At 35.8% G+C, this 16,718-nt stretch overlaps 1 protein-coding gene across 4 annotated transcripts in view; it reads right to left on the bottom strand.

Moving 5' to 3' along the window:
- The window catches only part of RASA2 (RAS p21 protein activator 2), a 129,114-nt gene that overhangs the window by 63,538 nt on the left and 48,858 nt on the right, over window positions 1-16,718 (bottom strand). For all 4 annotated transcript variants that reach the window (XM_054480198.2, XM_054480200.2, XM_054480199.2 and 1 more), the window contains exon 5: window positions 11,979-12,055. In XM_054480198.2, the coding sequence (XP_054336173.1) occupies window positions 11,979-12,055 (77 nt within the window). The remainder of the gene's footprint in view (window positions 1-11,978; window positions 12,056-16,718) is intronic.

Here is a 16,718-nt window from a genome sequence, read left to right as displayed (position 1 = left end):
CTCAGGCTAAACCTCAAAATGATATCTGATACGGCATTTGCAGTTTACTATGCACTTTCACAAAATGCACCTAATCCTCACAACTGCCTTTGTGAGGAGAATTATGCCATTTAAAAGAAGTAAGGCTCAGAGGTTATGTGAGGAAGTTACAATGTAAGGCTCAAAGAGGTAGCATAACTTGTAAGAAGCTGGCCAAGACTCAACTTCTACTTTTTAATTTCGTTACTGAAGTCCAGTGCCCTTCTACATTCCCACTGTGCCCCCAAATATAATATTACTGTCCTTGTAATACCACATTTATCTCACATAAACACCAATTATGAGAAACCTTAATGACAGAAATCCAATTGTCTATTTTATGAGCTATAAAAAAACCAGAGGAAAATGCTGACTTATAAAAAACTTATGAAAGGATAAGAATACCCACAAACCAAAACAAGGATGCCCACAAACCAGAAGTGTCACCCTACAGAAATCATCAGTACTCTTAATTTTTAAATATAAAACAGTTAAAAATTGAGTTTTCTGCAAAACTTAAGTAATATTATTAAATATAGGTTATTCATTACATATATTTGGAAATATTATTTTTCTAATTACCTAGGATAGCACTGTTCTTCCAATCTGTAAGTCAAGCAATTTCATATCATAAATCATGGATGGGCAGAAAACAAATGTTGAAAATAACCACAATATAAGGAATTTTATATTTTATTTATATGTGACATATAAAGCATTTACAATACAGTATCTAAAATTTACAAAGGTAAGAAAATATTATAAACAGTTTAGAATAAGACTGATCTGATTCTTTTCTTTGGATTTTTTCTTTAAACTAAAAGAAAATTTTAACTTCTACATCCAGGTAAGATGGAGTAACAGGAACGAGATTTACTCTCCACCCAAAATGAATTGAACAAAATCAGCAGTGAAGGACAGGTGAGCCCTCCAACTGCCCCAGCTTACAGCTAAATGGTTTCTCTGAGAAGAGGAGACAAAGCTGTCAGCAGAAGGAGGTGAAAGTGACTAGAGTCCCCAGGGCAGAGTACTAAAGGGAAGAAAGTTACACAGAGAAAGAAAAACCTCCAGGGAGCTACAAGAATCCCCACTGAGTATTCAGCTGAGTACTGATATGTGTATATATATGAGGAAATCATCCGAGGCTGGGGAAAGAACCATTTGAAAAGAATAGAGGCAATAGTTCCTAAAACCCACACATGGCTAGCAAGAGGTACCATCAGCCACAGTAGAAAACCTGGTAATTCATGGGTACTGCCTTAATAGTAGGAAAACATAAGCCCTCCAGTAAAGGCTGTGCTTGTCTGTTTAACAAAAGTTAAAAGTAAACCACAAAAGGATCAAACTGTTTCTAAGTAACTTAACCAAGTGCTGAACAAAGCTCAAGTACATTCATAGAAATATTAAAATATCCAGCAACTTCACAATGTCTGGCATGCAACAGAAAATAACCAGGAATGCAAGGAACTAAAATTATGATCCATAATGAAAAGAAAAATCAATAGAAACAGAATCAGAAATGACAAAGAAGATAGAACTAGCAAAGACATTTAAAAGTTATAATTATATTCCATACGATCCATCCAGACACAGAAGACAATAAAAATGGAAAAATCTAGAGATGAAAAACATACTGAGTGGAATTAAACATTTGCTAAGACTTTGGGGGAGGAGGTGGATAGACATGAGAATCAGTACTTCAGTTTTTGAGACGGAGTCTCACTCTGTCGCCCAGGCTGGAGTGCAGTGGCGCAATCTCGGCTCACTGCAAGCTCCGCTTCCCGGGTTCACGCCATTCTCCTGCCTCAGCCTCCCTGTACTTCAGTTTTAAATGTGTTAAGTTTGCAATGTGATTCATCAAAGTAGACATATTAATCTGAAACTCAGAAAACAGACCTGGGTTGAATGCACAAGGTATAGGCAATTTTAAAAACCTTGTTATTTTGAAATAATTTCAGATATTCAAAAAAGCTGTTAAAATAATAGTTTCTGTATACTCATCAACCAATGTTAACGTTTTGTATAACCATAGCAGAATTACTGAAATCTGTAGCCCTTACTCAAATTTCATCAATGTCCCTTTTTGAAGTAGGACACAATATAGGATCCCATAGTGCATTTAGTTGTCATGTCTTCTTATTCCTTTCCATCCTGAGACAGTTCATTAGTTTTCCTTCTTTGCCCCATGACCTTGCCAGTACTGGCCAGTTATTTTGTAGTGTATTCCTTAATCTGAGTTTGTCTGATGTTTACTCATGATTAGGTTGAGGTTATGTATCTTGGTGTCCTTCTCAATGCATCCTATTGGGAGGTACTGGATGTCTCATTATTGGTGATGTTAACTTGGATCACTCAATTAAGGTGGCATCTATCAGACATCTTGTCATCATACTTATGCTCACTTAGCATCCATAGATGATCTGTTGAATTATCCCCTCACTCACTTATTATTGTGATGTTTGCCAATGTTGATTTTCATTTCCATCATTCCTCCTACATTCATTAATTAGAATTCTACTATAGGAAAAAGCAGTCCTTTCTCCCTACCAAGTATTTGAGTTTTTAATTGTTTATTTGTACCAGTATTTGCTTATATTCATTTTATTCTATAAGTTTTAATCCACTATTATTATTTATTCTGAAGCTCAAATTGTTCCAGATTTGGTAATTTGAAGTCCCTTTACATTGGCTTCAATGTCCTTTTTACATATCCCCATTATTTTTTTAGCACTTTCTTACTTTTTGAGCCCCCAAGATGCTCCAGACCCATCTCATATTTTCCCTGCCCAAGTCCTGAAATAAACTACTGCTAAAAAGGAGTCCAGGTTCTTTTACTGAAGCTGCACTAATGCTGTAGTCACTAGCCACGTGTGGTTATTTACATTTAATTAAAATTAAACAAAATTAAACTTCAGCTCTTTGGTCACATTAGCTGTATTTCAAGTTTTCAATATCCACACATGGCTAGTGGCTACTGTTTTGGACAGTGAAGATACAAAGCATTTTCTACATCACAGAAAAATCTACTGGAGAGTGCTGACTGGAGAATTGCAAACACACACACACACACGCACATACACTCACTCATACACACTCCTACCACTATGTTTCCCTAGAGAAGTCTGCCTTCAAAGGAGAGCAGAGGAATGGGAATGATAAAAAGGAACTGGGGTATGGGTGGGCAGAGATGAGGTCTGGGGAGGCATGCCTTTTAGGATAGAGATACTAGACCATGTTTATTTGTGGTGAGAACCATGTAGGGGAGAAGGTAAAGCTGACAAAACAAGAAAAAGAAGGCATAACTGAAGGAGCAAAACTCGTTAAGTAGAGGAAATAAATGGAATCCAGAGCTCAGATGGAAGAATTCAATGTCAAGAAAAGGAGTACCTCCTCTGCTATAAGGACAAAATTATGGATGCAAATTAGGTTTATAGATTCGGATTCAGGGAGATGTAAGCAATTTCCAGGCTGTGGTGGTAGAGAATCTTTTAGCTGTATTAGAGAAGCACAGTTAAGTTCCAGGGCAGATATAAGTGCCCATTTGAGGCATGTGATGATAAATTTAAAGTGAAATCAGCCTACGTGATCTTCTCCAGCAATATTCATGTGCAGATTGAACACAGAGGAAGAGGTCACTTTCAATCAGAGCTTTTCCAAATAAATAAGAATGACGAGAACAATAGGGGAGTTTACGGAACCTGCAAGAAAATGACTACAGCAATAGATCACGGAAAAAGATGTAGAAAGAAGTGAAAACAGGAACACAGTGAAGATCAATGGATGGTAGGGAGGTCTCACTGAAGTTCAAAAAAATGTTGTAGTGGGGACTTTCTAGGTCTGGAGGATAATAGTAACTACTAGGATATGAATCTTCCCATACATTACTCCCCCAAAACCAAAGTCCAGCAAGAAGCACAAAGAAAGCCATATGTGAAACCATGCCTTTAGCAATACTAAAAAACAGAGAATGTCATGAATTTCAGAATATCTATAAGGATGAGAAATCAACAATAAATTCCATAAAGCTACCACTGGAACTCTGCTGCTACAAGACAGTGAGTATGGAGAGCAAAGGCTTAAGAAATTTTGAAAAAAAGAATAAATGGAAAAACCTAGAAGAAATGGATAAATTCCTGGACATATACAACCTACCAAGATTGAACCATGAAAAAATCCAAAACCTGAAGAGACCAATAACAAGTAATGAAATTGAAGCCACAATAAAAAGTCTTGCAGCAAAGAAAAGCCTGGGACCTGATGGCTTCACTGCTGAATTCTACCAAATATTTCAAGAAGAACTAATACCAATCCTACTCAGCTAGTCCAAAAAATAGAGAGGGGAATACTTCCAAATTCTTCGTATGAGGCCAGTATTACCCTGATACCAAACCAGAAAGAGATACATCAAAAAAAGAAAACTACAGGCCAATATCCCTGATGAACCTTGATGCAAAAATCTTCAACAAAATATCAGCAAACCCAATTCAACAACACATTAAAAAGACCATTCATCATGACCAAGTGGGATTTGTCTCAGGGATGCAAGGATGGTTCAATATGTGCAAATTAATCAATGTGACACATCATATCAACCGAATGAAGGGCAAGAACCATATGATCATTTCAACTGATGCCAAAAAGTATTTGACAAAATTCAACAGTCCTTCATAATAATAAAACCCTCAAAAAATAGGTACAGAAGGATCAAACCTCAACACAATAAAAGCCATATAGTACATATCCATAGTTAGTATCATACTGAATGGGGAACAACTGAAAGTCTTTTCTCTAAGATCTGGAACATGACAAGGATGCCCACTTTCACCACTGTTATTCAAGTCCTAGCTAGAGCAATCAGACAAGAGATAGAAATAAAGGCATCCAAACTGGAAAGAAAGAAGTAAAATTATCCTTGTTTGCAGATGATATGATCTTATTTGGAAAAAACCTAAAGACTCCACGAAAAAACTATTAGAACTGATAAACAAATTTAGTAAAGTTGCAGGATTCAAAATTAACACAACAAAAATCGGTGGGGTTTCTATATGCCAACAGTGAACAATTTGAAAAATAAATCAAGAAAGTAATACTGCTTACACAATAGCTACAAATAAAACAAAATAGCTAGGAATTAACCAAAAAAGTGAAAGATATCTATAATGAAAACTGTAAAACACTGATGCAGGAAATTGAAAAGGACACTTAAAAATGGAAAGATATTCCAAGTTCATGGACTGGAAGAATCAATGTTGTTAAAATGTCCATACTACCTAAAGCAATCTACAGACTCAATGCAATCCCTATCAAAATACCAATGTCATTCTTCACAGAAACAGAAAAAAAAAATCCCAAAATTTATATGAAACCACAAAAGACCCAGAATAACCAAAGCTATCCTGAGCAAAAAGAAAAAACTAGAAGAATCACATTATCTGATTTCAAATTATACTACAGAGCTATAGTAACCAAAACAGCATTGTACTGGCATAAAAACAGACACATAGACCAACAGATCATTACAGAGAACCTAGAAACAAATCCGTACATCTACAATGAACTCATTTTTAATAAAGGTGCCAAGAACATACATTGCGGAAAGGACAGTTTCTTCAATAAGTGGTGCTGGGAAAAATAGATATCCATATGTAGAAGAATGAAACTAAACCCATATCTCTCAGCATATTAAAAAAATCAAATAAAAATGGATTAAAGGCTTAAATCTAGACCACAGACTATGAAATTACTACAAGAAAACATTGGGAAACTCTCCAGGACACTGGACTAGACAAAGATTTCTTGCATAATGGTTGCCACAAGCACACAAGCACAGGCAACCAAAGCGAAAATAGACAAATGGGATCACACCAAGTTAAAAAGCTTCTACACAGCAAAGGAAACGATCAAGAAAGTGAAGAGACAACCCACAGAATGGGAGAAAATATTTGCTAACTATCCATCTGAGAAGGGATTAATAACCAGAATATGTAAGGAGGTCAAACAACTCTACAGCAAAAGAATATAATAATCTGATTTAAAAATGAGCAACAGATCTGAATAAATATTTCTCAAAAGAAGACATACAAATGGCAAACAAGTTTATGAAAAGGTGCTCAACATCACTGATCATCAGAGAAGTGTAAATCAAAACTACAATGAAATTATAATTTTTCTCCAGTTAAAATGGCTTTTATCCAAAAGACATGCATAATAAATATTGGTGAGAATATGGAGAAAAGGGAACCCTTGTACACTACTGGTGGCAATGTAAATTAATAAAACCACTATGGAGAACAGTTTGGAGGTTCCTCAAAAAACTAAAAACAGAGCTACCATATGATCCAGCAATCCCACTAAAGAAAGGGAATCAGTATATTGAAGAGATATCTGCACTCTCATGGTTACTGTGGCACTATTCACAATAGTCAAGAATTGGAAGCAATCTAAGTGTCCATCAACAGGCGAACTGATAAATAAAATGTGGTATATATACATAATGGAGTACTTTTCAGTCACAAAAAAGAATCAGATCCTGTCATTCAAAATAACAGGGATGGAACTGGAGATCATTATGTTAAGTGAAATAAACCAGGCACAAAAAGACAAACTTCGTATGGTCTCACTTGTGGGAGCTAAAAACTCAAGCAACTGAACTCATGATAACAGAGAGTAGAACAATGTTTTCCAGGGGCTGGGATGGGAAGTAAGGGTACAAAAATAGTTAGATATAATGTATAAGATCTCGTATTTAATGGAATAAGAAGGTGACTACGGTCAACAATAATTTATTATACATTTAAAAATAACTAAAAGAGGGCCAGGCTTGGTGGCTCATGCCTCTAATCCCAGCACTTTGGGAGGCTGAGGTGGGCACATCATGAGGTCAGGAGTTTGAGACCAGCCTGACCAACATGATGAAACCCCGACTCTACTAAAAATACAAAAATTAGCCAGGTGTGGTGGTGCACACCTGTAATCCCAGCTACTCGGGAGGCTGAGGCAGGAGAATCACTTGAACCCAGGAGGTGGAGGTCGTGTCACTGCACCCCAGCCTGGTCGACAGAGCAAGACTCCGTCTCAAAAAAAAAAAAAAAAAGTATGTAGTACCTCCCCACTCTCTCTCCTGTTCCTGCTCCTGCCATGTAGGACACCTGCTCCCCCTTGGCGTTTGCTATGATTGGAAGCTTCCTGAGGCCTCCACAGAAGCAGATGCTGCCATGCTTCCTATACAGCCTGCAGAACCACGAGTGAATTAAACTTCTTTATAAATTACCCAGTCTCAGGTATTTCTTTATAGCAATGTGAGAATGGACTAATACAAGACACTAACACCAAGATGACATGATTGTTATGATTATGTGACATGGATCTGAAAGCAGCCATCATAAAAATAATTCAATGAGCAATTTTTTTTTTTAACAAGTTCAGGGGTACATGTGCAGGTCTGTTATATAGGTAAACTTGTGCCACAAGGGTTTGTTGTACAGATTATTTTGTCACTTGGGTATTAAGGCTAGCACCCATTAGTTATTGTTCCTGATCCTCTCCCTCCTCCTACCCTCCACCCTCTGGTAGGCCCTAATGTCTGCTGTTCTCCTCTATGTGTCCATGCATTCTCATCATTTAGCTCCCACTATAAGTGAGCACGTGCAGTGTTTGGTTTCGTTTTCTGTTTCTGCATTAGTCTGCTAAGGATAATGGCCTCCAGCTCCACCTATGTTCCTGCAAAGGATATGATCTCATTCTTTATGGCTAGTATTCCATGGCATATATGTACTGCATTTTCTTTATCCAGTCTGCGATTGATGGCCATTTAAGTTGATTCCATGTCTTTGCTATTGTGAATAATGCAATGAGCAATTATGAATATGTTTGAAACAAAAAAACAAACAAGAAAGTCTCAGCAAAAGAAACTCTCACCAAAGGAAAAAAGTTATAAAGAAGAATCAAATATAAATTTTAGAACTTAAAAATATAAATAACCAAAATAAAAAACTCAACAGATAGGCTAAACAGAAGAATGAAGATGTGGACAGAGGAAAGAATCAGTGAACTTGAAGACATAACAATAGAAATCACCCAGTTTGAACAATAGAGGGAAAATAGACTTGGGGGGAAAAGCAAAGGACAAAGCCTCAGGGGGACCTCTGGGACTGTAAAAAAAAAAAAAAAAAAAAAAAGACCTAACATTTGTGCCACTGGCGTTCTGAAAGAAGAGGAAGATAGCAGAGGTGATAAAGAATTAATAGAAGAAATAATGGTTGAAAATTCCCCAAATCTGGCAAAAGACATAAATATACACAGTCAAGAAGCTGAGCGAACCCCAAACAGGATAAACTAAAAGAAATCTATTCCAGGATACATCACAGTCAAGCTAAAACATATAGAAATCTAAAGGCAGGCTGGGCGTGGTGGCTCACACCTATAATCCCAGGACTTTGGGAGGCCAAGGCAGAAGAATCACTTCAGGCCAGGAGCTCGAGAGCAGCCTGGCCAATATGGCGAAACCCCGTTTGTACTAAAAATGTAAAAATTAGCTGGGCATGATGGTGCATGCCTATAATTCCAGCTACTTCGGAGGCTGAGGCATGAGAATCGTTTGAACCCAGGAGGCAGAGGTTGCAGTGAGCTGAGATCACATCAATGCACTCCAGCCTGAGCGACAGAACTAGACTCCATATCAAAAAAAAAAAAAAAAAAAAAAAAAAGAAAAAAAGAAAAGAAATCTAAAGGCAAAGAACAACCTTAAAAGAAGCCAGAGAAAAACAGTGTGTTACCCATAGGGAAAAACAATTTGAATGACAATGAATTTCACATCAGAAACCATCGAGGACACAAGGAAGTGGTACATTTTCAAATGTGGAAAGAAAAGAACTGTCCACTCAGAATTCTGTATGTAGTATAATTATCTTTTACAAATGAAGAGGAAATCAAGACCTTCTGAGATGAAGGAAAACCAAGAGAATGTATCACCAAGAGACTTACTCTAAAAGAATGTTAAGAGGAAACTCTATAAACTTAATCACAGAAGGAATCTTGAAACATCAGAAAGGAAAAAAATAACATGGAAAGGGCAAAAATGTGGGTAAAGACAATAGACTTACACTTTCCTTCTCCTCTAACTCTTCTCAATTGTGTTAGATGGCTGAAGCAAAAATTATAACATTGTTTGATGTGGTTCTCAATATATGTAGACAAAGTATATTACAAATGGGGGAGGGTAAAGGGATTTAAAGAAAGGTAAAGTATATACATTTTATTCTAACTGGTAAAATGTTGACATCAGTACATTATGATTAGTTATGCATGTATAATGTAATATCTAGAGCAACCACTAAAAAAAAATCTATACAAAGAGATAGACTACAGATTTTTTAAAAACACAATATAAATAAATCAAAATGGAATTCTAAAAAGTGTTCAAGTAACCCATAGGAAAAAGAAAACAGAAAACTATAAAATAGGAAACAAACAGAAAACAAACAAAAAATGGCATATTTAAGCCTCATATTCAATAATTACATTAAAAATAAATGGAAAAAACTCACCAAAAAAAGACAGAGATTGGCAAAAATGATTTTTTTAAAAAGTGACCCAACTATATTCCATCTACAAAAAACTACACAGTCATTCAGATAGAGCTGAGTAAAAAAAGCCAATCTCAAAAGGTCACATATTATAAGATTCCATTCACATAACATTCTTGAAATGACAAAATTATAGATATAAAGACAGATTAGAGGTTGCGAAGGGTTAGAAGAGAGGAGTCGTTATGACTATAAAGCTATGGGATGAGGGATATCTTTATGGTGACAGAAGAGTTTCGTAACTTGGTGGTGGTAGTTACACAAATCTACACACATGATAAAATGATCTATAACTATATCCATACATTATGCCAATGTAAATTTCCTGGTTTTGGTATTGTGCTATAGTCATGCAAGATGTACCCACTGAGGGAAAAAGAATGAAGGGTACACAGGACCTCTCTGTACTATCCTTACAACTTTCTGTAAGGATTTTAAAATTTATTTCAAAATTTTAAAGTTGGGGGAAAAAAATCAAACTGCCAGAGTTCAAATTCAGGCTCCAACACTTCCTGTGTGAAATTAGGCTTATTTAACCAACATGGGCATCAGTTTTGTCATCTGCAAAATGAGGATAACAGTATCTATCAAATTATGGCAAGAAACAAATAACACACCAAAAAGGAAATTATATACGTACAATGTGGATGAATCTCAAAAGCATTATGCTAAGTGAAAGACAGCAGACACAAAAAAGACATATCATATACTTTTGTTCAAATAACACTTTGGAAAAGGCAAAAACTATAGGGACAGAAATCAGATCACGGTTGCTTGGAGCTGGGTGTGGGGAGAGGGAACTGAACTACACATCTCTGAGTAACGCCTTTTGTTACAGTTTTGATTTTTGAAATCACGCAAATATTCTATTCAAAAATAAAATTAAGCCTAGAAGGATGGGGGAAAAAACTTAAATTGGGGGGAAGGGGCACAAGAAAACCCTTAAATTGAATGCAAACAAACCAAACCAACCAAACTAACTGTATTTCAAATGACTATTATAATTAAACTGAAGCAGGGGAGGGAGGAGTGGAAGACCTAATCCAGATACTTTCACCATATGCTCTCAGTTGGTCTACAGAGTCAGTCTGTGGAGAAAAAGCTGCAAACAGATCTTGAACTGTTTTTAGTAGGTAAACCCAAATTGACAAACATTTAAAAAAAAAAAAAACTGGCTTATATTCTTAAAAAATGTTAATACAATCAAAGAAAAGCAAAAAATTGTTCCATGTTAAAGGAGATTAAAGAGACACGTCAACTAAACATAAAACATAATCTTGGAGCAGATCCTTTCTTAGAAGGAAAAAAATGCCTTAATAGACATCACTGGGACAGTTAACAAAAGTGGAATATAATAACTGCAGATTAAAATATTAGAAAATAACTATAGATTTTTAAAAAGTATTGTAACAATGTTAAACTTCCTGAATTTGGTAACTGTACTGGAGTTATTTAAGATAATATTCCTTATTCTTAGGAAATACATACTGATATATTAAGAGATAAAGAGTCATACACATGCAATCTTCTTTCAAAGAGGTCGGAAAAAATTAACGCAATAAGTATTATATATAGTAGCAAACAGACATATTTATATACAGATAGAATACCTCAAAGGAGCTGGGGTTCACAATTGATGAGAATAAGTTACAGTCTGGAGCAGCAATAGGAGAGTAATATCTACTCTACTTCCTGGCCTTACAATATGTGGACATGATAGAAAAACAAAGCCTCTAACTGAGAAGGCTGTGAAACTGCAGTACTTTGTGGGATATTCAGATGTCAACCAATGCAAAAATAGAGAAAACACCCAGAAGAAGTGAAGGTTATCTGGCAGTCTATTGATATCACAGAGTAAGGGTTTGGAGGGGAGGAAAAGAGCAGGGGATTGGGCTACAACAGATTTCCAGAACAGCCAGGAGATTAGAGTCTGGGTGGTAAAAAATGACTTGAGGGTGGAAGAGGTAAAAAGGAATTCAAAGTAGGTGGGAATCAATACTGGTCATCTCTGAGTGGGCATTAGTTCTAGCTCCAAGGTCTCTAAAGCTCTGCTCTGTGGTATGACAATTTCTAGAGGACTTTCTTTGGGAAGCCTTTCCAATTCTCCACTGCCAGAGAGTTAGACACCCTTATCCTTAATGCCCATATATATCATTTAACCCATATTCAATAAATATTAGTTGAATAAATTAATGACTCACCATAACCTGAGTAGACTACGAGAAAATTGAAAATCAACTTCACAAAAGGAATGACATAGCAGAATCTCATTTTTGAAAAAAGTTTTTGAAGTTAAAATAAGGAGTTGGCTTAAAATCGAAAGAATACAAAATGGAGAATTATTTCTAGTTGATTTTGGTTAAAAAAAATGCTTACTGTACAACAAGCTGCTGGCATACAGTTCCATTCTCCGTTATCAGTTCATTCAGTTTTAATTCAAGGTGAACTTTACCCTATAATGACAAAAAAAATTACAAACTGAGTAGTCTATTTTACTGACAAAATATTAAAGGTATGTGCCTTTTCAAATCATCACAGTATTTATCCACTGACCACTAGCACATGGCTTTGCCTACACTAAGTACTTGTTAAATGAATAATAACCAAAACCATAGATCAAAGTTCTGAAAGACATGAAACAAATACTTATGTCAAACACGGTATTCAAATTTAAGAATTTTATGTCCAATTCAATAAATATTTATATATCTAATTATCATAGACTAAAAGGAAAGATAATACCTAAATTTAAGGAAATTTTGAGATAAAACCAAATTATAAAATGTAGGATGCTTTTTCCAGAAGATAAACCAGCATTAAGGACAGAAGCTGTATCATTAAAAGACAAAGAAATCATACAATTCTAAAACAACTAAAAACTAAGTTACAGCCAATAAAACTCAATTTGTCACTACTTACTCTGATCAAACAATAAAGATTTATGGAATGTCTACTATGTTTCAGAAGGCACTGTGGGAGTGGGTAGGAATCCATAGATGTCAAAGATGTAAGTCACTGCTTACAAGCAGCGTACAATCTAGTTGGGAAGACAATAAACAAAAGATAACATATGGCCAAGAGTCTTGATGGAAAGATGGGACACTGAAAATAAAGGAGTACTTTCTTAAAGAGATATTAATAGACGAATTTTTAAAAACTAAGTAGTGTAAGTTCAAAAGAATTCAAACTATCAACTTCTCAAGAAACAAAGGCTTAGGAACAATATAATCCAGAGCTTGATATTTCTACCCTGCCGCTGGTGATGAGCAATTCTGCGCTAATCATGAGCAATTCTAAACTGGTTAAGAAACAGTACTGGATTACCTCCACCCAGCTGACAAGACAAATTCTCACACTGCCACGTGGAGATGTCAGGGGACTGATGTCTAGGGACTGATGACGTGAGTGATTTCATTAGAGGTAGGAAAGTTCATTACCTAGTCACTGTTCCTCTTTAGAACAACCCCTTTCAAAAATTCTTTCAGAAACCTAACCTGAAACACCCTCACTATTTTAAGGGGACTTATACAAGAATGAATCTGAGGTCCACCAGGTACAAAGCTCAGGGTTAGATGAATAGTTAAGAGATGAGCAATAAATACTGATGGATCTTAAAACAAAAGTCTGCCTGAGAAAGCTAAGGTCTAAAGCAGCAAACACATCTGTGGTAGCAAAATTAATAGCAGTTACGTGGAGCTGGCACTAAATTAAGCAATCTTCCACTAAAAATCTAGGCACAAATATTTATAAAATCATACATAATTTGTAAACTAGGTCTTTCATTATTCCTGCATTTAGTATTTACAATCTCTACTATTCAAGAGTGATCTTGAAGGTCCATGATCTGTAATTTGTAATATTACTCAACTAGAATTTTGAAATCATATTTTCTGTTGTGACAGCATGTATGTATTACTTGGCTAGCAAGGGAGCCAAGCCAACTGCACAAAAATTTGCAGTTTTACAATTTTAACATATATACATTTTATTACAGAAATCGTATGCTAACACAACTGTCTCTCAGGAAATGTCTAGGATCTATTCCAGTTCTAAAAAATAAAAACTATGACAATAGAGTAGAAAAAGACAATCATTTTGTTTACAACTAAAATCATAGTATTATAGCAAGTCAAAAGGATATTTAATGAGATTCTGCCAGAAATCATTATTATTGAGTCAGAGCCTACCTAATATGTTCATTACTCCCACTGACTGGTAAATTAAACATTCCTTAGGTATTAATCAACAATAACATAATTATATATTAACCTGGTCAAGAAAAGTGTGAGGACAGAACAGGCAGACACAAAACACATACTATTAGTGTGGAACACTAAATTAAAAGGCATTATGAGTTAAATTAAAGAAATTATAATTTCTAAACTGTAAAACACTAACTCATTATATACTTTAACAAGGAAATACATACGATACTTAGCAAAAGAAATAAATCACAAAATAGGGTACATACTATAATGTTAACTTATTAAAATAAAAAACATATATGTATAAAATTACAAGATCATCTACCAAAATGTTGATAGAAGATACCTTTGGTTGGTGAAATTTCAGAAGATTTTCTTTGCTTTTTTGCTCTAGATTTTAAAAGTTCATACTACCAATTTAATTTTCAGATTTTAAAAGTTTATACTACCAATTTAATTTTCAAAGTTTTTACTACTACTGTGTTGTTCTTAGTAAAGAAAAATGAACAAAGTTTTAAATTATTTAAAACTGCTTTTCAGTTTTAGAAACTCAAATCAGTGAACATTTTAGAATACTTTTTAGTCTCTTCACACAAAAGTTCAGTTTTACTTATATCTGTAATCATTTTATAGATGTGAACTGCAGCAAAACAAGTTTGTGTGTCTGTGTGTGTGTGTGTGTGTGTTTTGTTTTTTGATGGGGCAGTTATGAGCCCAGCAAACTGACATTTTGTAGCCTCCCTTGAGATCAGGGATAGCCATATGATGTAGTTCTGGCCAACAAGATAGAAACAGAAGTTGCTGGCAGGGAATCATACTTCTTCTCTAGGGGAAATATGTCATTCAGGCCCTCAAATTATCTCCAATATATTTTATATTTTAATCTCCAGCATTCCATTAAAAATTACAGAATATGCCAGAAGATCAAAAACCAAGAGAAAAAATGAGGAAAGCAATGGACTTACAAGAGATGCAGATATTGGAACTGACAGAATTTAAAATTGCTTTTTTTTTTCTTTGAGACAGAGTCTAGCTCTGTCGCGCAGGCCAGAGTGCAGTGGCATGATCTCAGCTCACTGCAACCTCTGCCTCCTGGGTTCAAGCGATTCTCCTGCCTCAGCCTCCCGAGTAGCTGGGACTACAGGCATGTGCCACCACGCCCAGCTAATTTTTGTATTTTTAGTAGAGACAGGGTTTCACCATGTTGGCCAGGCTGGTCTTGAACTTCTGACCTCAAGTAATTTTCCTGCCTTGGCCTCCCAAAGTGCTGGGATTACAGGTGTGAGCCACTGCATCCAGCCTAAAATAGCTATTTTATTTTAAAAGATGTAAAACAAAATGAAAAATCCAGCAGATGCCTGGAAACTATAAAATGAATGAAATAGAAAAGTTAGAACTAAGTAATAAACCAAAATGAAAATGTATTTAGTAGCAGAGTAGCCACAGCTGAAAAGAGGACTGGTGAAATGGGAGACAGGTCAGTAGAAAATATCCACAATGAAGCACAGAGAGGGAAAAAGCATAGGAGACATATGAGACATGGTGAAATGGCCTATTATTCATGTAACTGGAGTCACAGCAGAGAAGAGAAAAAAAGAACAGGGCAGAAGAAAAAAGGAGATAAGATAATTGCCTGGAATTTTCCAAAACTGATAGAAGACAAGCCACAGATTCAAGAATTCCTAGGGACAAATAAGAAAAATAAAGAACCTACAAAGAAGTAACATTAAGAATCCAACAAGGAGGCTGGGCGCAGTGGCTCATGCCTGTAATCCCAGCACTTTGGGAGGCTGAGGCAGGCAGATCACCTGAGGTCAGGAGTTTGAGACCAGCCTGACCAACATGGAGAAACCCTGTCTCTACTAAAAATACAAAATTAGCCGGGTATGGTAGCGCATGCCTGTAACCCCAGCTATTCGGGAGGCTGAGGCAGAAGAATCACTTCAACCCAAGAGGCAGAGGTTGTGGTGAACTGAGATCACACCATTGCACTCCGGCAGAACTCCATCTCAAAAAAAAAAAAAAAAAAAGAATCTAACAAGGCACTATGTTTGATAATAAACATGTAATGTGATTTGGTGTACAACTGCATTCTTATTATTCAATCTCTTAAAGGAAGCTCAACGACAGTATAATTTTCATGTATGTCAGAAAATGTTGGAACATCAGATACCTTGCTCTGTATTATACATCTTTAATAAAAAATAAACCAAATTCTTGGAAGGTATTGCTCTATATGACTTCCATATCATTATGTTAGGCTGATACATGCAGTTATAATATCACATTATCTTGTATTAAGGGGCATTCTGAGGAACTTACATTACTCTGGTACTGATTTGGTTTGGCTGTGTCCCCACCAAATGTCAACTTGAATTGTATCTCCCAGAATTCCCATGTGTGGTGGGAGGAACCCGGGGGGGAGGTCATTGAATCATGGAGGCCAGTCTTTCCTGTGCTATACTCGTAATAGTGAATAAGTCTCACAAGATCTGATGGGCTTATCAGGGGTTTCCGCTTTTGCTTCTCTCTCATTTTCTTTTGCCACTGCCATGTAAGAAGTGCCTTTCACCTCCTGCGATGATTCTGATGCCTCCCCAGTCATGTGGAACTGTAAGTCCAATTAAACCTCTTTTTCTTCCCAGTCTCGGATATGTCTTTATCAGCAGCATGAAAACAGGCTAATACAGGTACTATTTGAAGATTTAGTATTTTATATGCTAACTTTATTTCAATTAATTTTACAAAAATTTCACACAAAAATATCTGTGATTATTTCAATTGTATATTACATATATTCTTGGTACCATATAGAAGATACTGTGTAAATTTCTGCATACAGTTTGGAAAAACAAGATGAACAGAGGTTGATATGGCTTGAATGTTTGTCCCTCCAAATCTCATGATGAAA

Source organism: Pongo pygmaeus, chromosome 2 (assembly GCF_028885625.2).
Source record: "Pongo pygmaeus isolate AG05252 chromosome 2, NHGRI_mPonPyg2-v2.0_pri, whole genome shotgun sequence".
NCBI lineage: Eukaryota > Metazoa > Chordata > Mammalia > Primates > Hominidae > Pongo > Pongo pygmaeus.
This window is presented reverse-complemented; position numbering and strand designations above follow the sequence as displayed.